General features: G+C 43.2%; 1 protein-coding gene across 3 annotated transcripts in view; it reads right to left on the bottom strand.

Moving 5' to 3' along the window:
- Positions 1–24,651, bottom strand: part of DDRGK1 (DDRGK domain containing 1) — a 186,063-nt gene that overhangs the window by 16,987 nt on the left and 144,425 nt on the right. Inside the window, exons 5-7 of one of the 3 annotated variants that reach the window (XM_086964295.1) lie at positions 9,275–9,397; positions 3,690–3,728; positions 1,633–1,768 (exon numbers count right to left, since the gene is read on the bottom strand). In XM_086964295.1, coding sequence (XP_086820421.1) covers positions 1,633–1,768; positions 3,690–3,728; positions 9,275–9,397 — 298 coding nt within the window. Of the gene's footprint in view, positions 1–1,632; positions 1,772–3,689; positions 3,729–9,274; positions 9,398–24,651 lie in introns of all 3 variants that reach the window. The other 2 variants (XM_086964294.1, XM_086964293.1) reach the window with 2 other exon arrangements.

A 24,651-nucleotide genomic window follows, 5' to 3' on the forward strand; every position in this document is an offset into this window, starting at 1 on the left:
TTAAAGTCACTCGGGCCTCTGAAGGGGGGCAACAGATCCTGCCACACTGTGTGGATAGAGGGTCATGTAAGAAAAAAGTAAACGACTGAGTGGCCAGAAAAAGAAATGCAAGACAGTTCCACTGGCAAGAAGAAATTTAGGCAAGATATGGTATGGAGGGAGTCAGACATTCCCGTAGGGATAAAGGAAGGCATGCTGAGCTTGAGACACAGGTAGCGCGGGGACGCACAGGTTGTGCAACCAGGCGCTTTATAAGCTCAAATTGATTGATTGATTGATTGATTGATTGAAGCGGGAAAGCAGTGAGAGACTCAAGCCCAGAGACAAGGATGGGAGAGATTGTGAAAAACAGTATACGGTTGAGTGGGGAAATCTGGGGAGAGAAAGAAAGAGAGAGAAAGAGAATAGAGCTAGAGAAGAGAGAGAATCTTTTCGAAATCCAGGAATACTCGAGGAGCAACATTTGTGCATGTAGACTTTTCACTAGGTTCATTTAACTTTATGAGTGATCAGCTCATAAGCTCACCCAAAAGTGGTCCCAAAACGTTTCCTTCTACTAATGTGTACATTTTGAAATTCTTTCAAAATGGCAGGATTTCTCTATTTGCGAATGTGCTCTGCACCAGAGCTGTTTCTGTTATACATGAAGCTGACACTAAACAAGCAAAGTAAAAATTCTGTGCATCTATCTATGTTAAATGTTGGTGGACACAATTTGTGTGACTTAGGGCCCCTATGTTATATATCAATTTAGCTTTCCAAATGCCATTAAAATAATATGTTTTTGAAAGCGGATGTTCTGGTGCTTTAATGCTAAATGTGGTCGTTTACTAGTCATGGCAAAATGTACTGTACTTGGAAGAGAAGCGCACTGGAGAGTCACACTTTCTGTACTCAATACACGCTCGGAGGTACGTGGGCTGCAACACCGGAGGTTTCAGTAAACTATTGCACATACTGTTCCATCCTCCCACCAAACTCACTGAATAACGGTCAAGCCTCCTGGTGATTACTGAGAACAGGAGTTGTAATGGAAGTTCAAAGCCAAGAATTACTTGTCGATATAAGGAATATGCGTAGGTGTTTTAAATGTTGATATTTTGCTAAACGTCTACTTTGAGCGTATTTATTAATGTATACATATCACTCATTACTATACTGCAATGCTAACCATCAGAGGAGGATATAGTGTCCAAGCTGACAATAAAAAGATAATGTATATGTTATATAATATTGTGTCCTGAAGAAGGTGGGGTGACCCAATCCAAGTTCCGCCGAAACGCTGCATCAATAGTTTTTTCTTGATCAAATGTTGTGATAGTACTTTTTTTTAACCCAATGTTTTTTATGAACTGTTTTTTGATGAATAATTCTAAATTATGTGTTTTAATTGTTGGACAAGAAGAGATGTACGGACTTGTGGGACACTAAAAGGTTTTTACAAGAAATGTATTAATAATGGTGAAAATGTGTGTAATATATTTTTAAATACATATGTATGATTTGTATAAAATGTGATTGTATAAAATAAAAGTTGACATTTCTCTGGACACAGCAAGAAAATGTTCTGTTTTTTAAACAATATTTAGACAGGGTTTTTCGAATGAACACATCATCCCTGCAGTAATAAACCTTTGGTCTTTGACGCCACCATCGAGAAGCCCGTGTTTCTGTTCATTTGCGCACCAAGGCAGGTGGAACTCCGGGGTCTTTGGGTGTTGTTCCCTGACACCTCTGGACGGAACCAAAAAGTCCAGAACTCCATACCCTGCTTATCAAGTCAACAAATTAGAGGAAACAAGGATCAAAAACATCACACCGGACTTAAACCTGGGTGGAATCATTTATTAAAACTAAAGTTTAGCTGAACAATCACGTACACTAGATCTAGACAAGAGAACATAATTTCCCATAAAATACAGAGGAGGAACACCGGGGACACACGTGCAGTGGTCATTTTCCTTTGAGAGCTGTTGACAATAATATTTAAAAGGATCTCAGATACTGGTCCAGCAGCTGAACACTATGGTTGTGTCCTACCTCGAAAAGACAAAATTCAACAAATTTTGTAAGTGGGACTAATGTGAGCATTGCAAATCACTTTGACTCACAGAGACCAGGAGTGGTGTAGTTACACAATGTAAAGGTTTAACTATAAATGTAGAAACTCCACTGGCCACATATGCTAGCTTAAGCTTAGGGATGAGACTTTTTTGTTTCTCCTGACGTACAGTAACACCCTTTAACACACAAGTGTGAGGGTATACAGATACTTATTGCATGTGAAAACCCGTCAATTTCCTTTTCTAAAAGGCTAATTAATTGATTACTCAAAGTGAGAAAGTGAAGGACACCCCCTTAGATGTGATTGCATGGGAATGACTTTCTTTCTTCATGAGAAATAAAATGTGTGCATAATGTATGGATCAATATGCATGAGGAATTTCCCACTTAGTGGAAATACTGCATGTGTGCAAATAGTACTCCATGAATATTCCAGGGTATCTACAATGGTCATAGATTTACAGGTGTAAGTTGAAACTCTGCTCCAAACATTTTGCTTTTCGAAGGCTTGTTTTTATAATCATTTCCATATTTTGCCATCATATCTTAAAATAGATACGTCATGTGTTTTTTAAGTGTTAGTACACAATATTGGCATCCATGTAAACAAAGGCTATCTGGGCGCTACCACTCAGATAAAGTTAGTGCCAGCTATTATCCACTTAAACTACATTCTAAGTCGCCGACTATACTTATGTTTATTGACATCAGGGTGTGAAATATTTACTCTTAAAAAATATGCCCCCACCTCCCAAAGTGGCTTCCCCCTTTATTCCCGGCATCTTCCTGCTGTTGAATGCAAGGACAAATGGAGGGAATTACCTAAATATCTTCTATATGGTGGGTACAGCAGGCCGCTTTCTTCTGATGTTCTTTGCAGACTGAGGCTCTGAGATCCATACTTTTCCCAAAATAAAGTAGACCAACTCAGAGCATGTCCTGAAGGTTTTTTAATGGGGGACAAGAGAGGGGCCCTAACGTCCACTGTTTCCACGGTGAAGTAGATTATATAAAGTCCTGACCCAGTTCTCTTCCGGCCTGTAGGGAAGGTGGCTTCCCTCTTCGCCCCTGTGGGGATGACAGTCCATGGCGTTTTGGTATTCAAACCTTGCTGTTTGGTAGAATACAGCAGGACTTTTTGGTTGCAACAGATAAGGTCTATGGGAAATTATTCTTTCAAAATATAAAACCCTCACAATTCAGTCTTTGGAGGAAAACACTGACTTCCCATTGGGCTAAGCAATTATAACGTTTACAAGGACTTCAGTTCAGTTCTTTTATTTATTTCGAAGGTTAAAAACCATCATGAAAATACATAGTAATACATGATCACATAAAAACCATTCTGAACAACATGAGATTTTTTTTTCAAAAGAGCAACAGGTTAAAAAGGGGGGTTTTGTAAATAGTAGAAACAGAGTGCAAATATGACACAAGACCCCATATCACTTTTTAGTTTCCTCCCAATCCCACCAATTTCATCAGCCCCTTGTGTTTCTTAATTTAAAAGCCATTTTAAGGAAACTTATGATAGCAAATAGAGTTCAAGGACTTAATATGAAACGAAATTAAGCAATTAGAATTCCTTAACAAAGATATATTTTTTTTAATGTGAAATCTCTTACCTTTATGTAATTGATAAATTCTGTAAGGAAGCTTCGGGACTAGGGAAGGTAAATGAAAATAAAGGAAAACTATGAACACATCAAAAAATAGGTTGCCCATTAAAAGCGATACACTGTTTCAGAGCAGTTTTAAAACCCCCTACATGGGTGGAACATCAACAAGATTCGATATTTAATCTAAGCATAACAGACCTTTCTCTCAAGTTTCAACTCATGTAAATACTTTAAATACTTCACATCAATTAATGTTAAGGGTTTAGCGGTGCGGTAATACACTTTAACCACGCAGGACTGGCTACAAATAGCTGTAACGGATTTCAATGCTGGGTCAGGGTTGTACTCTAGTCACACCTATATGTGATTGGCTACTGCTTTTATAGGTTAACGTTATGAAATACTGCCCTCTGCTCAGGGCATTAACAGTGAATGAAGTCCTCTGAGGTTAATTTCCCAAAGCACAAGCCAAGAAGGGGGCAGATAATAGGAGTAAAGGTAGATCATAGTTTAATCTGACAGCATTAGGGCATAAGCTATTCATCACTAAGCCTCTACCTCTTGCAATATCAGCAAATAAAAACACTGCCTGCTTGAGGCCCACGCCACTGGAACTAATATGCAGCCCAACAAGCAGCTAGTTGCTGCTTTCTAAGCAACCTGACTGACCTAAACATAAAATGTCTCACATGTCCCTATTATTTTTGCATATCTATCTATCTATCTATCTATCTCTCTCTCTCTATATATATATATATATATACACACACACACACATTTCACAGAAAAGAGGGCTTCATAGTGTAATATTTGTAATAGTTTCCGTAATTGATACGGCTTGTTTCATTTGCAGGAAAATTCACCTTTCCTAAACAAATAAAGAAATTAAATGGATGGTAACACAACATTTCTTCCTTCAATTCAGTGCTGGTAACAAAAAACAAAAACAAAACTTCAGACTGACAGTGCTGCTCTTTGAACAACAGCAATAATCTGCACAAATTACTGGCTCACCATAGCAGGTCCGTCCTCGGTGTAAGAATGAATCAGTGGCCCACTCCCAGCGGGTTTAAACTAATGCTGTGAAATCAGAACCCAGCGAGCAAGAGTTAAATTCACCAGTGGCTCGTAACCAATGGTACTAAAAAGGAACACCACTGCATACAAAATTAGATAATACCAAAAATCAAGAATCTATTGTTAAATGTGAAGAAATTTGAAATTAGAGGCTAAAAATTAAGTTGGTAACCTCAGATTGAGTCACAGGAGCAGTTTATCAAACTGAACATAGCATGGACGATGAGTTGCCTCAACTAAATTTAGAAAAGCCCCATCCTTCTCATTAAAATTTCGATTTTTTTTTTTATAATGGCTTGTGAATAAATAAAATGTGTATATTGGTTTGATAAATGCATGTCCCAGTGTTTTGTGCGTATTTTTTTGAGGTTCAAATCCTCAAAATTGCTTAGGCTGTGGTCCACGGCTTACAGTAGTGAATCAGTGGGGGTCCCCAGTTTTCAATAATAATTCAGAGGGGTGCCCGGATTTCTGTTATGAATAAGTGGCGGTCCACCGAAGGTAAAAGGTTAAGAATCGCTGACAAACACTGTGCCAGCCTGCACTATATTTTCTCATTTTCAGAGTTGCTAAACGTACTTTTTGCATCAACGTACTACAAAAGAAACGCACATTTTAGATTATGCTTTTAGTTCCTTAACAATGCATTCCATTTAAAAATACTACACATTGTTTCATGGAACCATTTCAAATATTATCAAAATGACATATTCACCAACAAAAACACACATTTCACAAAACATGCACAGGCATGCCTGCAGTCTCAGGCAAGCAATGTATAATAAAAATGAAATGGAGGTTGGCACCCAAATCCTACAAATGTTTCAGTACAGCCTGTACAGTTCTAAAAAAATGTAATAAATCAGGTCATTAAAGATTCATGCATAACAAGTCAAATATATGATATGGTCCTATGTTGCCTCATCAGGTTCAAGCAAAAAATGTAAAGCACTCGGCCTTTGGCCTTCTGGTTTATGATGTCAGTTCAGTTCAAGAAGTCTTTATTCGATTAATTCATCATAAAAGACATAAATACAAAATACCCAATAACATATATAAAATCAGTATTAAATCATCGACATCGAATTGACTTCATGCAGAACTATACAAAGATTTAAAAGGTGTCAAAGATAACCATATTACCACGGTATATACAAGATTTAAGCATTCTCTGCTAATTTTGTTTAATAAACCTACATCTGATCACCCAAGCCCAACCAAGAAACTTGGGCCTCTAAATGAGCGAATAAATCAACTGTTACACAGTTAGCCATGACGTGTCATGGCTTTATTGGCAGATGTGCAAACTGTAACAGTTTTTATCACAATTGTTGAAAGTGAGGAGGGCAGAGGCAACGCCACGCCCCTCCCTCTACAATGGTGATAAATAGCATGTTATGATCTGCATATATGGTTTATGCTATGGCATTTTTCCTGCGTTTTGTTTTAACAAAAGGTACCCAACTAAAACCACGATTTAAGGGGTTACATTTGTGTCGTGAGATGAAAAGCACATTGTAGAATCTTCCTGACTGTTAGCAAAGCTGGTTCCATCGGCACACTAATTGTTACATGCAATCTGTGAAGCAATAAACAGTGCTTTTCTAACGTCAGTTTTGCTTTAGTGTGCACTGAAGTAATAAATACATACATATAAGTGTATTAGTACAGTATAAATGCATTATACTATACACTGCTACCATAGCTATGGTGAGGGTTTTTCAATACAAATCATTTTTTCGGTTTGTACCTCAAGGCAAAGTTAAGAGTTTTTTTCATGCCGAATTTTGGTTAATTCCATTTAGTGTTTTTGTTGTAGCAAAGAGAACCAAGTTTCGACGGAAATTAACAGTGAAAATAGAAAAATTCTGATCCATCCACCTCCGATGAACTGCACAAATCCAGGCATGCAGAAAATGTGTTCATTATAAAAACTGAATAGTTTCAGTACCAAAGTTATAAGGAAACTAAAATACGGATTTCATGTAAGCAGAATAGTCTAACCATAATTATACAGCGACTGTTGTCACTAAACTTATAGAACTACTATAACAACTAAAAATAAAACCAATCAAATTTGGTTTACACACTTTGAAATACCACCATTTATTAATGTTTTTGGGATTCGCGAAATCGATGGATTAAAGTGCAAATGCTCATTTATTTCGGGAAATAACTTTCCATATGGAGATTTTCCTTATTACATGTTACTGAAGGTTTCACACATACTTGGCATATGAGCACACTTACTCAAGCATTTTTTAACACTAATGCCCTCATTAAGGAATATGTTGGAAGGGTAAATATTTGTAAAATATGTGCGGGAAGTAAATTTCTGTACTTTTATCTGGTTTCCTATTTAGCGTTAAGTGGTATTATTGCATCAAAAATGTATTATCACTTCACTCCCTGGGAAATCTGTCCTCAAGAATTCCTGCAAAAATCTGTGGCTAACTTCTCGCTTTAAATATGGAATAACCTGAAATCAACGTGTTATGGCAACGGTTCTGGCCAACTATAAATGTAAACCTAATATTACGAGCGAAAATTGTGTGTGAAGAAAAATAGGGACTATTTTTAAGAAAGTGAAACATTTTGTCTTCCACTCAAATGAAGGTTCACTCCTTCTCTCCTACCTGGGAGAACCACTTCTCATAGACCCATCTCTAAAAGTAAGACCACAGAAAATCCACACCCTAGCGGATACGCCGCGGTTGTACATTCCATCTGTGGACCTAAATATCCACAGATTCCACATTTACACTGCCATTCACCGGTCAAGCACGACTTTTTCTGTGCCTACGCTAAGAAAGACAAAGGATTCAACCACAGCAATATTTTTCTCATATTGAGTAAACATTTGGCAGTTCTCACATTACTCAAGCGCAGGTGGCCCTGGAACACCCTCCTAATCACGTACATAACTCATATTGGACCAACTTTCCTGAATTTAGGGCAGAAATTATGCAAATCATTTTGCAGCATTTTCCACACAAGTTAATGCTGCAACCTTATTTTGCAGCAGTACAGAATACATTATTATTTTTGCACTATTTGAAAGGACAGCAAACTGGATTTGTCCTAGTTATTTTAAGTTATGGAAACCACAGCAGTGGTGCAAAATAACTTTAATCTAATTACTTGCGCAATTCAAAACTTTCCATGTTTGGAGCAAAACCATCAAGCATATACTAAAAGCCTAAAAAATGCATTTGCTTTGATTTTGCAATAGTACAAAATGTTACCCGTTTCACTGTGAGAACTCTAGATGATTAGTTCCAAAAGGTTTCTAGCAGATGATGATGCTGGCACATGGGCTTTGGTCATGAAGCAAACTGCTATGGAGAAAACGAGGTGGCCTTCCTTGCAACAAAATCACTGGAGCAAACTGTGCACCAAGTAATTACCGAAACTGTAGGGTATGAGGATTAGCGGGTGCACAATCTACGCATGACTAAGAGATTTGCTCATTTCCTACCGTTCATATGTAACATGCGCTACATGTGTGCACGTTTTTTTGCTAGGTTTATCATAGTAACATCTTGTGGGCAAAAAGTGTGGGGAACCAAGTTTGAATCCTGCTTCGACTCAGCTTCCTGTGAATCCCGGCAAATCACCCAGTGCAGGAAAAAAAGTTGCTACATAGTCGGTTGAAGTGCCCATATGTCCCTGGGCAGGGTCCGCGCTATGTAAAACTACCAACTATAAAACGCGTATTCTGTCTGTCATCCATGGTGTAATCTCACCCTCCAAGATTTAAAAACAAAGCATTCAACTTTGAAAAAAACTCTAACTTTGCCTTGAGGTACAAACCGAAAAAATGATTTGTATTGAAAAACCCTCACCATAGCTATGGTAGCAGTGTATGGTATAATGCATTTATACTGTACTAATAAACTTATATTTATGTATTTAAAAAGAGATACCCACCTAGTAGCTGAACTGCCCAGTGTAACTTTGAAAATCTGGGCTTAAGCTGTGCTACCCTGCTTGGTCAAATTGTGTGATCCTCGGCAAATCTCCTCCTCTTTGTTCATTATAACATATGCGAGCATCGACCTTCCAATGCTAGAGTTCAGGATTCGCATTGTACAAAAGCCTCTCTTGTGATTCATGGATCGGCCTATAACGTTTCTTCATCTATAAAAATAATCCAGGCCACACATGACAAGACTTTTGCCTCATAGTTCACTAATAGCATATGCAAAAAGAAATGTTTCTCCGGGATGTTTAAAAACTGCACCGAGGCGTGCTTATTAAAAGTGACAGAGTAATAATCTCCTAAAGTGAAATGTATTAAAGAGATTCACTTTTTTTATTTTGACGACACCTTATCATATTGTAATATATATGTTGCATTCTTTACATGGCAACATTTTTAAAAAATCGGCTGGTGCAAGGCGGGACTCTGTGCTTGCTTCTCTCTATGAATGTATTGCCCCCCCCCCACCCATCAGAAACAAGCAGACAGACAACATCTGGCCGCGCGCCGACGGCAGCTGGGCCGGGCCTACCTCCTCCTCGGTCGGGCCTTCGTCCAGACCCTCCTCCTCCACCACGAAGCTCTCCTTCAGCTTCAGGTACTCCTCGTGCTCGCGCTGCGCCGCCTCCTCGCGCGCCCTCTGCTCGTCCTCCTCCTGCGGAAGCAAAGAACATGGTAATTTCTGCCGAAACAGGTTGAAACATACATTCAAGCGTGAGCCGCGATTCTGAATGCGGAGAAAAAAACACAACGTTAGGAGGGCATATCCTGCAAGCTGCCGGCGGCGAGACTGCTGCCCCGCGGGTAGAGTGCACCTCCGAGAGTGACTGCAGCCCGCACAGAGAGGGACCTGCTGCCCCGCGGGTAGAGCGCACCTCAAGACTGACTGCAGCCCGCACAGCGAGGGACCTGCAGGAGTAGAGTGCCCCTCAGAGACGGACTGCAGCCCGCACAGAGAGAGAGCGCCTTATATAGGAAGCTGCACCCCGGCCTGACCACAGACCCGCGCATCGAAAGTAGGCACTCGGGGCTTCCAGGACACCTCTGACAAGAAGTCCGCAGACTTCAAAACATGGCCTGGCGCACGTGCTGTGCGCAGCTGTACACGGATCCGTTAAAAAACACGCACCCCACCAGACACTAAAACCTATTTAAAAAAACCCAACCTGCAGCAGTGCCAGTTCGTGTCGCGCAATCGGATTCCGCCGGCCCACCAGCGTGTAAAGAAGTCACCCACCTTGCCATGGCCCACGCACAAAGATGCGTAAATAACACACATGAAGTAACGTACACCCTTCCCACAAGGACATACAGAGCAACACACACGCACACTGCACCACGCTTAGAGACACAACACATACAGAGCCCCATGCATGCAATCACCCACGCGTAGACACACAACAGGACTACAGACAGAGTTACTGACGGCAGATGGAAGATGTAAGCTCAGTGCACACACAGCATCACACTTACAAACATCTACATACACACAGAGCACCATGCATGCAATCACCCACGCGTAGACACACAACAGGACTACAGACAGAGTTACGGACGGCAGACATAAGATGCAAGCTATGTGAACTCACAGCACCACACTTACAAACACCCATAAAGACAGAGCCCCATGCATGCAATCACCCACGCATAGACACACAACAGGCCTAGGGACAGAGCTACAGATGGCAGACATAAGATGCAAGCTATGTGAACTCACAGCACCACACTTACAAACACCCATAAAGACAGAGCCCCATGCATGCAATCACCCACGCGTAGACACACAACAGGACTACAGACAGAGTTACGGACGGCAGATGGAAGATGTAAGCCCAGTGCACACACAGCATCACACTTACAAACACCTATATACACACAGAGCACCATGCATGCAATCACCCACGCGTAGACACACAACAGGCCTAGGGACAGAGCTACAGATGGCAGACATAAGATGCAAGCTATGTGAACTCACAGCACCACACTTACAAACACCCATAAAGACAGAGCCCCATGCATGCAATCACCCACGCGTAGACACACAACAGGCCTAGGGACAGAGCTACAGATGGCAGACATAAGATGCAAGCTATGTGAACTCACAGCACCACACTTACAAACACCCATAAAGACAGAGCCCCATGCATGCAATCACCCACGCGTAGACACACAACAGGCCTAGGGACAGAGCTACAGATGGCAGGCATAAGATGCAAGCTATGTGAACTCACAGCACCACACTTAAAAACACCCATAAAGACAGAGCCCCATGCATGCAATCACCCACGCGTAGACACACAACAGGCCTAGGGACAGAGCTACAGATGGCAGACATAAGATGCAAGCTATGTGAACTCACAGCACCACACTTACAAACACCCATAAAGACAGAGCCCCATGCATGCAATCACCCACGCGTAGACACACAACAGGACTACAGACAGAGTTACTGACGGCAGATGGAAGATGTAAGCTCAGTGCACACACAGCATCACACTTACAAACATCTATATACACACAGAGCACCATGCATGCAATCACCCACGCGTAGACACACAACAGGCCTAGGGACAGAGCTACAGATGGCAGACATAAGATGCAAGCTATGTGAACTCACAGCACCACACTTACAAACACCCATAAAGACAGAGCACCATGCATGCAATCACCCACGCGTAGACACACAACAGGCCTAGGGACAGAGCTACAGATGGCAGACATAGATGTAAGCTATGTGAACTCACAGCACCACACTTACAAACACCCATAAAGACAGAGCACCATGCATGCAATCACCCACGCGTAGACACACAACAGGCCTACGGACAGAGATAGGGACGGCAGACATAAGATGTAAGCTCAGTGCACACCTAGCATCACACTTACAAACACCTATAAATACAGAGCACCATGCATGCAATCACCCACGCGTAGACACACAACAGGACTACAGACAGAGTTACGGACGGCAGATGGAAGATGTAAGCTCAGTGCACACACAGCATCACACTTACAAACATCTATATACACACAGAGCCCCATGCATGCAATCACCCACGCGTAGACACACAACAGGCCTAGGGACAGAGCTACAGATGGCAGACATATGATGCAAGCTATGTGAACTCACAGCACCACACTTACAAACACCCATAAAGACAGAGCACCATGCATGCAATCACCCACGCGTAGACACACAACAAGCCTAGGGACAGAGCTACAGATGGCAGACATAGATGTAAGCTATGTGAACTCACAGCACCACACTTACAAACACCCATAAAGACAGAGCACCATGCATGCAATAACCCACGCGTAGACACACAACAGGCCTAGGGACAGAGCTACAGATGGCAGGCATAAGATGCAAGCTATGTGAACTCACAGCACCACACTTACAAACACCCATAAAGACAGAGCACCATGCATGCAATCACCCACGCGTAGACACACAACAAGCCTAGGGACAGAGCTACAGATGGCAGACATAGATGTAAGCTATGTGAACTCACAGCACCACACTTACAAACACCCATAAAGACAGAGCACCATGCATGCAATAACCCACGCGTAGACACACAACAGGCCTACGGACAGAGCTAGGGACGGCAGACATAAGATGTAAGCTCAGTGCACACCTAGCATCACACTTACAAACACCTATAAATACAGTGCACCATGCATGCAATCACCCACGCATACACACACAAAAGGCCTACGAGCAGAGGACGAGGTACAGATGGCAGACATCAGATTCAGGCTTTAGAGACACACAACAATACACTTGGAGACATAAACACATACAGAGCACCATGTTTGCAGTCACCCACTCTCAAAGACACACAACAGAACAGCAGGCAGAGCTACAGATGACAGACAGAAGATGCAAGCTCAGTGCAGACACTGCATCACACTTACATACACCTTCATATACAAAGCATTATAGGTGCAATCACCCAGGCATACATGCACAGCAGACACACAGGCAGAGTTACAGACTCCAACACACAGCATCACACTTGGAGACACCAACGCAAACAGAGCACTATACACACAGTCACCCACAGTGACACTGGGAACTGTAACCCCAAACCTCAGACCGAAATCTGACACCTTACCAATTAGGCCACAAGTCGCTGTGTGTTGTCTTGCATATGTGAGAACTCTGGGGATATGTGGGTGTTGCAGGATCCCAGGAGTAGACTGGAATTTTCAGGGAATTCCTCAATAGTCCATTTTACACCATTGTAGGTGTAAGACTATGGGGCTTATTCACAAATTAAACTTTGCAGTGTGTTCAGTACTACTACAATAATATTTCAACACTTACTGCTATTCACTAACCTACATGCCCCTCCTGTTTTTGGTATGCTGAGATCTCGGTCCCGGGCAATGGAGGTCTCCGCCCATGTAGGTGTACATTTTAGTACTAAATGTAGGAGGCACAGGCTGAGTGGCTGCTTGGAGTCAAGTCCAGCACCACAAATGGCTTCTCACAGGCAATCCAACACATTACCATAGAAAATAATCTAGACCAGAAAAATAACACTCCGTAGAATTTTATTTATTATTTATATATTTATTGCATTTATAGCGCGCATCAGCTACCCACAAAGGGTTTCCCGGCGCGAGAAGTGGAGCAACTGTTTAGGGGACAAAGCTACTACATATTGAATAGTCTGGTTTTTAGGGTTTTACGGAAGCACATGTAGTTCGTTTCATTTTGTGCAGCTAATGGAAGAGCATTCCATAACGCTGGCCCGAGGTAAGATAAGGACCGGCCACCCATACGCGTGAGCTTGATTTTGGGAATGACACATTTTTTTGATTCGGAGGATGCGGTCAGGGTGATATAAATGGCCAAGTGACTGAAGATATTTGGGAGCCGTGCCGGCATAGATTTTGTGCATGAAACAAGGTGTTTTAAATTTGATTTGGCAGTCGACTCTTAGCCAATGGAGGTCACGAAGATATCGGGTGGTTGGGGTGGATCTAGGGATTTTGCATAGTAGCCTAGCAGCTGAATTTTGGATGACTTGTTGCTTGCGAATTGATGCTTTGTTTGCCCCTAGATAAAGCACATTTCCATACTCAAGCCTGGAAGTAATTAGAGCATTGACTACTGTTTTTTTGGTAGGCTCAGGCAGCATCCAGCAATTTATTTTTAGCCATTTAAGGATGGCAGAACACGTGGCTGAGGTTTTTATCACCTGTTGGTGCATGTTAAGTGAGTCGTCAACGATGATACCGAGATTACGTGCTTGTGTAACTGGAACAGGGAGTGCGCCCATTTCTTGTGGCCAGTGATTGGGGCCCCACAGGAGTTTGTTTTTTCCGATGATAACCTCGGTTTTTTCCCCGTTTAATTTGAGGAAGTTATCTTGCATCCATCCATCTATTTTAACAAGACCTCCCTTAAGTGTGGAGGGGATGTCAGAATTCTCAGAAGAGAGAGAGACAATCAGCTGCGAATCATCGGCGTATGAATACATCAGTAATCCGGGGTCCTCAACCACTTTAGCTAGAGGCCTCATATAGAGATTAAAAAGAAGAGGACTAAGTATGGATCCCTGAGGGACCCCATGTTTAGAAACCAGGGTGTCAGAGCAGGCCGAGTGGGAGAACACTTGGAAGGTGCGATCTGTTAAAAAGGAGATGAGCCATCTAAGTGCCGAGTCACAGATACCAAGCGAGTCAAGTGTTTTTATTAATACGGTATGTGACACCGTATCAAAGGCGGTAAAGAATGTAATGTTACAAAAAAAAAAAAAGAAAAGAAAACTAATTTTAAATTACACATTAATATTTTTTTATTGTAAAAAAAGTAATTACTTTGAAATTGTTTTTAAATTAAATAAGTATACAATTTGTTTAAAATGTATTAAAATAAACTTTTAGACTTCAAAAATAAAATTCATTTAATTAGAATTAAAGAAATGTTTTAAAAAAATTTGCTACACGGAACAAAAAAAATACAGTTAAGGTTTGTTTTTGAAATAATATTGTACATAATGATTATAAATTAAATGAATGTATTTTATTCATTTAAATATTTACTAAACAATTTGACAGGTTAATGTGCTGAACATTGTTTTTTTCATTCTAGGTAAATAATTATTTTAAGATAACTTATAATTGTAATTTTATAATTTTAATATAATTTTAATCTACAGTGAAACCTTTTGAATAATTTTATAATTACATTCTATTATTTTTTCACTGTACTTTACCGTAGGGAAATCTTTGCACCAGTGGCGGAGAACTCTGCCTAAGTGTGAAAAGTTACTCGTATCAACTTTAAACTTGTATTTCCTGTTCTAGTAGGATCCACGCCCAGTGTTGAGTGGATGGAAACATGTAAATCGGCAGACAAGAACATAGGTACCCCTTATTTTTTTGATTTTGTGGTTTGGCAGAAAAGGGGAAAATATATATATATATATATATATCTCCAACTGGCCGTCGCCAGTAGGTAGATATAGTTAGGACCTAGTTTCCATAGGAAATCCGCAACATTCTATTTGGAATAACTTTGGCGACGGAGGACGTATCTTCATGAATTTCCAAGAAAATGGCCTGCTCAGCTCCGCTCCTTCTCTGAAAGTTTGGGGGTGATTCGTCAAGTGGGGGCCGAGAAAAAAAGTGGGTCTCAAAACGTGTTTTACCCATGCAATTTTCCATAGGGACCTTTAGCCAGGGCTAAAGCCCGAACGGCTGAACGGAATTACACCAAATTTGGCAGAGAGGTAGAGTTCGGTTCGCAGATTGTGCTTTTTGTTAAATGGTGGTAATCCGTTCAGTAGTTCCTGATAAAATCATAGCGATAGCTAGGCACAGATTTCAAAAGTCTGTACAGTAAGCGTACCTTCCCGAGCACGAGCTGCATGCTGATTGGCTGTCAACTGTCTGTCAACACTCCAAACCAGGAGGTGTTGGCAGCCATCTTGTGCCTCGGTAGAACCGAGGCACAAGAACACAGAAAAAGAAACGCGAAAAAAGCGAAAAGGGGGCAGGCACCCTGACCCCCTAGGCCTGCTTATGGGGCCCCACAAGGACCCCCCCAAATTTTTCTTTTTGTTGAAAAAATCGCGGGGTACGCGTACCTTGCCGATCCCACCAAAACATTAAGTCACCACTCTGCAAACGCGCTCCCTGGCGCATTTGCAGAGGGGGAAATAATTCCCCTTGAATACTGGGGGTCCATGGGGGCCAAGTAGCCCACCAGGAACCTCCAGTATGTGCCAGGGGGCTGCCTTGCAGAGACGTGTAAAGAGGCCACGCCCCTTTTTACACCTCTCTGCAAGCCAGCCCCCTGGCGCATACTGGATGTTCCTGGTGGGCTAGTTGGCCCCCGGGGACCCCCAGTATTCAAGGGGACTTAGTGCCCCCTCTGCATACTCGCCAGGGGGCGCGTTTGCAGAGTGGTGCAATCCGTCACCTCAAGCCCCGCCCCCACCCTGCACCACTCTGCAAACGCGAGGGGGAAATAATTCCCAACGAATGCTGGGGGTCCCTGGGGGCCATGTAGCCCACCAGGAACCTCCAGTATGTGCCAGGGGGCTGCCTTGCAGAGACGTGTAAAGAGGCCACGCCCTTTTTTACACCTCTCTGCAATGCAGCCCCCTGTTGCATACTGGAGGTTCCTGGTGGACTAGTTGGCCCCCAGGGACCCCCAGTATCCAAGGGGAATTAGTTCCCCCTCTGCAAACGCGCCAGGGGGCTGCCTTGCAGAGACGTGTAAAGAGGCCACACCCCTTTTTACACCTCTCTGCAACACAGCCCTCTGGCGCATACTGGAGGTTCCTGGTGGGCTAGTTGGCCCCCGGGGACCCCCAGTATTCAACGGGAATTAGTGCCCCCTCTGCATACTCGCCAGTTGCGCGTTTGCAGAGTGGTGCAATCCGTCACCTCAAGCCCCGCCCCCTCCCTGCACCACTCTGCAAACGCGCCCCCTGACGTGTTTGCAGAGGGGGAAATAATTCCCATTGAATACTGGGGGTCCATGGGGGCCAAGTAGCCCACCAGGAACCTCCAGTATGTGCCAGGGGGCTGCCTTGCAGAGACGTGTAAAGAGGCCACGCCCCTTTTTACACCTCTCTGCAACGCAGCCCCCTGGCGCATACTGGAGGTACCTGGTGGGCTAGTTGGCCCCCAGAGACCCCCAGTATTGGAGAATTAGTTCCCCCTCTGCAAATGCGCCAGGGGGCTGCCTTGCAGAGACGTGTAAAGAGGCCACGCCCCTTTTTACTCCTCTCTGCAAGGCAGCCCCCTGGCGCATACTGGAGGTTCCTGGTGGGCTAGTTGTCCCCCGGGGACCCCCAGTATTCAAGGGGAATTAGTGCCCCCTCTGCATACTCGCCAGGGGGCGCGTTTGCAGGGTGGTGCATTCCGTTACCTCAAGCAACGCCCCCCCCTGCACCACTCTGCAAACGCGCCCCCTGGCGCGTTTGCAGAGGGGGAAATAATTCCCATTGAATACTGGGGGTCCCTGGGGCCAAGTAGCCCACCAGGAACCACCAGTATGTGCCAGGGGGCTGCCTTGCAGAGACCTGTAAAGAGGCCACGCCCGTTTTTACACCTCTCTGCAATGCAGCCCCCTGTAACATACTGGAGGGTCCTGGTGGACTAGCTGGCCCCCAGGGACCCCCAGTATTCAAGGGGAATTAGTTCCCCCTCTGAAAACGCGCCAGGGGGCTGCCTTGCAGAGAGGTGAAATCCGCACCTCAAGCCCCACCCCCTCCCTGCATCACTCTGCAAACGCCCCCCCTGGTGCATTTGCAGAGGGGGACATAATTCCCCTTGAATACTGGGGGTCCCTGGGGGCCAACTAGCCCTCAGAGGGGAATTAGTTTCCCCTCTGCAAACGCGCCAGGGGGCTGCGTTGCTGAGAGGTGTAATGAGGCCACACCCCTTTTTACAATAGGGGTTAAGTAATTAAATCGGTCACCATTTTTCAAAAAATCAGAAACAAAAAGGTATGGTACCCAGAAATAGGGGGGTTCACATAAACTTAGGGCTGTTAAGTGGAAAGGCAAAAAAGTAAGCAATATATCATCTTCTTATTTGTTTTTTGATGGATAAATGTTTCCATGATGAAAATGGATGCTCTAATTTAGGGACATTCATACGCAGGATTAATGAATCTAGTGAGTCTATTTGTGAATGTGGACGTAGTGGTGATGTGGAGAATTGTGGTAATATTGTTGAATAGGTATATTTTACTTTCCTAACGTTTTGATTGATTGAATTACATTGCAAATGTGGGTCCCAAATGGGGGTTTATTTAATTATCAACATGAAATGTTTTTGAATAATTATGAGAAATTTGAGAATAATAGAAGCTTTGTTAAATAAAAGAAATGTTTTAAAGTTGAGAGGTAAATATATTGATATGTATTTTTTGTGTTTTTTAGATTATATTTGAATTTTTAATACAGAAAACGGGATAAGAAAGGGACAATACATTATTTGTCTTGAAAAAGGTGGTGCAAAATACAAGCAAAACACCGAAACGCGTTGACGCAACTGTCATTATTTATTCCGAGGAACTAACATATTGTCATTTGCTAATATTAGCCAGGCGTGTGGTTTGAGATTCCAACGGATTAATGATCTTTGATGATTTAATGTGAAATCACTGTAATTTGTCTCTTCTTTGGGAAAAGTTTTTTAATCAAAAAGCTTTTTTAACCATTTATGTGAATTATATTGGTTATCCATTGTGTTTTTAATTTGTATTAATTACGTAATACATTTTGATACCATTTTGACAATTTTGGAGTCACATTTGCAATGGGTGTGTCTGTTGAATGAGGTGAGATTTTTCACTTTAACTTTGATGTGGATGAATAAGGGTGTGAATTTGGATGACCATCTGTGATAATAAGCCCATGGGATATATAATTTTACACTGCTGCTTGTGTTCCAGTTCAGGGAGGATCTGGCTTGGCAGTGCAGGCTGACCGTTCCTACTGGAGCAGGGCTGAGACTGATTTGCATATAGCTGGGTCCAAATTGAGGTGGCATGGTGTAAAAAATAACGATGCACACATAGGCATATTTTTTGTTGCTAACGTTACCCACAATAATTGAATGTTTTATAGGAAAGAACGTTAGAATGTTTCATAAGAAAAATAATCACTTAATTTTAAGGAGCCCCATCAAGCAGGAATTATATATATATATACACACACATCTTTCTTTGGAATCACAGCACACACCTCCCCTTCTGGGTTCCCCACCTGTGGTATGGTCTCAATCAACGGGCAAGTATTATAAGAAGGAACTGTTGACGCAGGCAGACGGGGGATCTTATAAACTGAGATCTCTGTAGGTCTCAGGTGAACTCGTCATGGTTACCAAAATATACATCACTATAGTGGTGACGCGAATTAAAGGTGCAAGACGGAACATCTTCCTTTGCCTACTCCACACAGCTCCACCCTCGCTTCTATTTTGCTGGGAACCACATAGAAAGCGACCGATGGTGAATTTTGAGGCTTCACAAACTCAAAAAAGAATGTCGTGCTATATTAGGAGGACGTCTTGCAGGTTTGTCCAGTCATTTCAGAACCAGTGGCAGAACTAGTCAGTAGTGCTTTTAGTCACTACCAGCTGAGCAGTGCTTAAAATAAATACACTTTTTACCATGACTGGACAGCAGCTCAAAAACAGAGGTGGGAAGATCTGTCATTCCTTCCATAGCGACTTCTTCACACTGAATCAACACATTAAAAACAAGGTCTCCTAATGAAGGAGCACAAAGATAACTTCACAAAGGATGAGTAACGCAACGAACATTGATTTCTGTCCTCACTGCCCTACGTGGGCAGCCACATCATACCGCTGCTACCAGTAAAACCACAGTTTCAGACTCCCCCGCTGAATACTTTAGCAACATGTCCCCACCCCAAACAGCCAAGGTCGAGCCCAAACAAAACCATGCAAAAAAATTGAAAAAGACACAGGAAGTTACATCTTGTGCTCCATTAGAGGCTCATGTATGATCAGGCCAATGCCCATGTATACCATCTCATTGCAACAGACAAGCGGGTGGAATGGTGGACGCCAGCACGATCACTGAAGACCTTGGCACCCAACACGCACATGAGCAGGATATTTAATGTCCTTCAAGAAAGAAACGAGAATGAGCCGAGTCCTTCAGCAGGACCCATTCTAAAGACCAACAACTAACTTTTCAACCAGCGACATCACGTTATGAGAACGTTTTACAAGTCAATCAAGTGCTACTTTGGCATGCCCGTGTGTGTACCATCAGCAGAAACTACCAGCCCAATTAATTTACCAGCCCAAATTAATTGGGCTGGTAGTTTCTGTTGATGGTATTCCTGTTGTTCCCCTGTCTACCTGCCCCCATCATTTTCAGGGGTCCCCCTTCTTAGCAGTCTATGCCCGTGTGTGTAGTCCTAAAAGAGTACTGCTAAAAATAATGATCAGGGCAGGAAATAGAACAGAAGTGGAATACACCCAATAAAGGCAGGCAGGTATTTATTTGGTACAACATTGTGGCATAAAAAGGACAAAACAAAGTGTGCATAAAATTCTAATATAACAAAAAAATGAGCCTACTTAACTCACGTGGAATTAAAATAACAATGGACCAGTGGCTAAAAGGTAACCTTTTTTAATGACAATTCTTCCAAATTCATTTAACAACAAAAAAGAACATAATGGTGCTCAATGAGTGACAGCAAAATCAACTCAAGTAGCCATCACCTCTGGCGCACAGCGCGGTGCAGTGTGCTCTGATTATTCAGCGCGAAGCGCGCCCCTGGTGCTAAATCATGGTGCAAGCAGCGTAACATGCCTTTGGCGTGCATGCCTGTTGGCGGAACTCCATGGAATCTCGCAGAGATTTATGTAAAATTCTCCGAGGTCTGCCCACACCTATGCTACGTAGCGAATGACTCAGGGCCCAGAGTAAGACAAGCCACGGGACAAGAGGGGTAAAACCCCCACAACCCCAAAGGTTGGGCCCAGTAACCCCTGCTTGCCTCATGGCCGTTCAAAAGGGGTCGTCTTAATGCTATTTACGAAAAATATTGTGTGCTTTCTATTTGCATTGGATACCATTTTCCATGCAAGATCTCTCCTTTATCCACACTACCTGAAAAAATGGGAACTTCAGTGGACTTTTCATACAGATATTGAATTGCTTACACATCTTTTAAGTGTAGTTTCATAAGTGCTGATAAGTACAGAAAAGGCAGAGCATTTCCTAAGCACCACCAAACACTCCATTAGAACAGCCACAACTACACGATTCGGTGCCGCTAAAGTTGCTAAATATTAGTTTGTAAACTCTTAAAAACAACGCCCTATCAGCCCGCCCAAGGAAGAGAGAGGTAAACATAATTTATCAGTTAACTTCCTCCTAGTGACAGCGGCATTAATGTAGCTTGCTTGTCTTGCAATATTTATTCATTAATGGAACACAAATGCCTTCTGCACCTCAGCCTCGTAGTTCTGTTGTTCGCAACATCTCTGTTTAGAACATTTAGAGGCTGCCTTCAGATCACCTCTCAGGAGTAGCAACAGCATCCAGGTAACTCTTTGCCATGGAAGAGTGTAGACTTGAGATTGCATTAACCACACTAGAAGCTGGGAATGCCCCAAGGTCTCTGTATACTGGCGGAAGGTTACGGAACTCATGTCAGAAGTGTTGGACGTCCCCGTCCCATTAGACCCAATGATGATTAGAGGTGAGACAGACTGGACCAGATATTTGGGCATATGGCTGGCATTGCCAGCGGGGGTGCCGAAGCGCAACATTACCAGAAATTGGGGGGCTCTGGCACCTCCCATGCTTGAGGATTGGAAACGCGACCTCGATTGGTGTCAAAGGGCGGAGGAAACAGTGTATAAGAGTAGGGGGTGTGTTAAGAAATGGGAAAGGGTGTGAACGCCGTGGAGGAGGTACGGAGGGCTGTGGGGCCCAAATTGTAGTAAGACGCATAATAACGAAGGGGCCTACTCAACCCGAGAATGTGTTAACTATGATTTCCTCTATATGGCAACTACTGTCCTCATGCTATTGTCTCTGTATGATGTGGTCTCTCAAGCTTTTGTTAATAAAAAGGTTTTTAAAAAAACACAACAAGACTAGAAGCAATGACCGATGTCTGCTTGATATATAATGTTCCCAACAAAAATAATCGATAGCAAGAAATACTGTGAAAGACTATGCAATATTCGACAGAGCTATTGGGATATGAATAAACAGTTCATACCAGGAATATTGTGGCTGGCATTAAGCCTTTCAATAGGTCCCACTATATCTAATAAAATAAGAAACTCAAGAATTCTGAATCTGGACAAATAAAGTCTTTGCCAAATAGCTTCCATCAGGAATATTGTGTATGGAAGAATAATGCAATCATGGAGTCAGTGACATACAAAAGAATGCTCACACTGATCGAGCAAGGTGCATATTGGACAGAATGCTGTGTGTGTGGAGAGAGAGAGAAGAGACATGGTCACAGGAAATGAGGAGACGTAGGAGTGTTAACAGGGCAGAGCAGCTTTAGCACAAGTGGACATTGAGACTGAGATGTGACGCTTTAGCAGTAGTCCTGTTAGTCCTCTTTTTAAAGCTGCACTAGAAGTTGACAAAGAGATGTGGGAGCACACACTGAGAAGGAGCGAGACAGAGTTGAGTCTTTCTTAGGATCCTGGGGTTTCTAGATGCAGAACCTCAGAACAGCCACCCATCCTTCTCCAAACTATGATAGCACCTCTGGTGGCAGAAGAATTGTTTCTTCCACTCTGGGCAAAATCTAATTGCCATGCTGTGTAGTAGCACAGGTACTACACACTTTTTTGCTGCTGCCAAAGCCCCTGTGCAGCGGGCGAACACCTGCAACCGTACCCATTCACGCATGTCCTCCTTCCATTGCTATCCTAGGCCTGCCACAGTTATTCTGTAGCCCACATCTGCTGCTGCTCGGAGGTAGACTGCAAGAAACGACGAGTCGGAAGGACTAAACTACACAACATATACTCACTTCCTACTAAAACCCCTGCATATTCATGAATATAAATAAGCATGAACAAATAAGCATGAATAGAAATAAGCATTTTAAGAGTAAAACCTGCTTCAGTTTACTCACCCACATAATGCTGCATGGTTACGCTGAGCGATTACTTGGCACATTTTAGCCACATACCCTCTTTGATTAGTATCCACCCTTCACTCACATTTTCAAGAGAGAACTAAAAACCCTCCTGTTCAAACAACACATTCTTTCCACAACTGCTGGGTCATGTTCATTGTGATGCTTCATTTCTCTACGCTTACTCTCACTTTAGTATTTCAATTGTTCCCTCTCCCCTTCCCTATTCACGTTTGAATTATTTGACAAAAATAGGTTTTTTTTGTAAATATTGTAAAATCTCCCTTTATTCTTTGGATGAGGAAACCTCTGACTTTACTACGCACTTTTAAGGTATGGCCTTTGAAACCATTTTAGCAGGTTAACCAGATTCAGGTTTACCAAACGTATATACACATAGATGTACACGTAGATATATAGTAAGGCGCAGGGTCAGAGGTCTTCATCAATTCCCTGTTAAATGGTCATTCATATTTAGCTTCCACCCGCCACAGCATGGCCAATGGGTGAGCCATATTTGCCACTGGCTCCACTCACTGAGAGGGGCTGCAGTGTGCTTGTGCACATCTGCCTTCAAAGTAGTCCCCATTCACAGCCAGGGCTGGGGGGTGGGTCAATGTGATCTTTTGTAAAAGAAAAAATATTTTGTTTTTACAAACCTTATGTTTTTAATTTTTTGCGAGGGCCTTCAGCTCCCCACACTGTCACTGAACCAGTCGCTTACCTCTGCATCCAGCACAGGTTGTATTTATACTTAATAATTAGTTGGGGCGTGGTTTGGAAGACGAGAGAAATGGCGGCATAGAGCTTCTCTCCTCCCGTGGTAAATGTCTAAATACGGGATTGGAACCTTTTACACCGGACTAAACTCAGCTCCGACAATAGATTTGGGGATCGGAAAGTAAGGGGCACGCATAGAACGGACTCACAGGCGTGAAGCCGATCAAGAAGCTCCTCAGCATGAGAGAACCCTGAGAGCGACCGAGTCCGGCACCAGAGGGAGGGCGTGTACCCAGCGGCCTTTTTCGACCTCTATATACCTCACGCACCAGGGCTCACCAGCGACTGTGGCACACGTCTGGGCTCCCGTGGCCCATGAGTGAGTACATAAGTGAAAATAATCTGCCCATTATAAGCGTCCACCGCCACTAGCCGGTCCGCTTGGAGCGTATGAAACGCATGGACAAAATGGCGGGCGCAAGTAGTTGTAGCCGAGGAACGGACACTGCGCAGTGAATAGACTTACAAAAATCTCTGCAACACAGCGGGTGTTAGCCAGTAACTGTCATATATATATGAATGCCTCTAACTCCGCTCGCAGCGTCCGTCACCAAAAAATGAGCGGGTACCCAGCAGCTACTGTAGAGGCTTCGGAGTAACCTGCATGCACATATTTACACCCCCGCACCGGGGTTCGCCACTGACAACGCCACACGTCCAGGACTCGGAGGCCCACGAGTGACTGCAAACTGCCCATTTTTATGCGTTGCGCACCGCCATTAGGTCCCAATCCTCACAGGCGGAATGAAATGCACACGAAATGGCGGGCACAAGTGATTTTAGCAGAGGAACGAGCAATGCGTAGTTTACAACAGTTCAGCAACACAGCAGGCATTAGTCAAGAAGCCAACAGTTAGCATGCGTGAATACATTTAACAGGATATTTAACACCATCTCTGTCGATCCCTCGGGGCAGTCAAATACATCCTGAGAGCTGGTCTGGACAAAATGGCGGGTGCGCACTTCTCAATGTGCACGAACGAAAATGACCGGTGAA

This window comes from Lissotriton vulgaris, chromosome 3_2 (assembly GCF_964263255.1).
Source record: "Lissotriton vulgaris chromosome 3_2, aLisVul1.2, whole genome shotgun sequence".
Lineage (NCBI taxonomy): Eukaryota > Metazoa > Chordata > Amphibia > Caudata > Salamandridae > Lissotriton > Lissotriton vulgaris.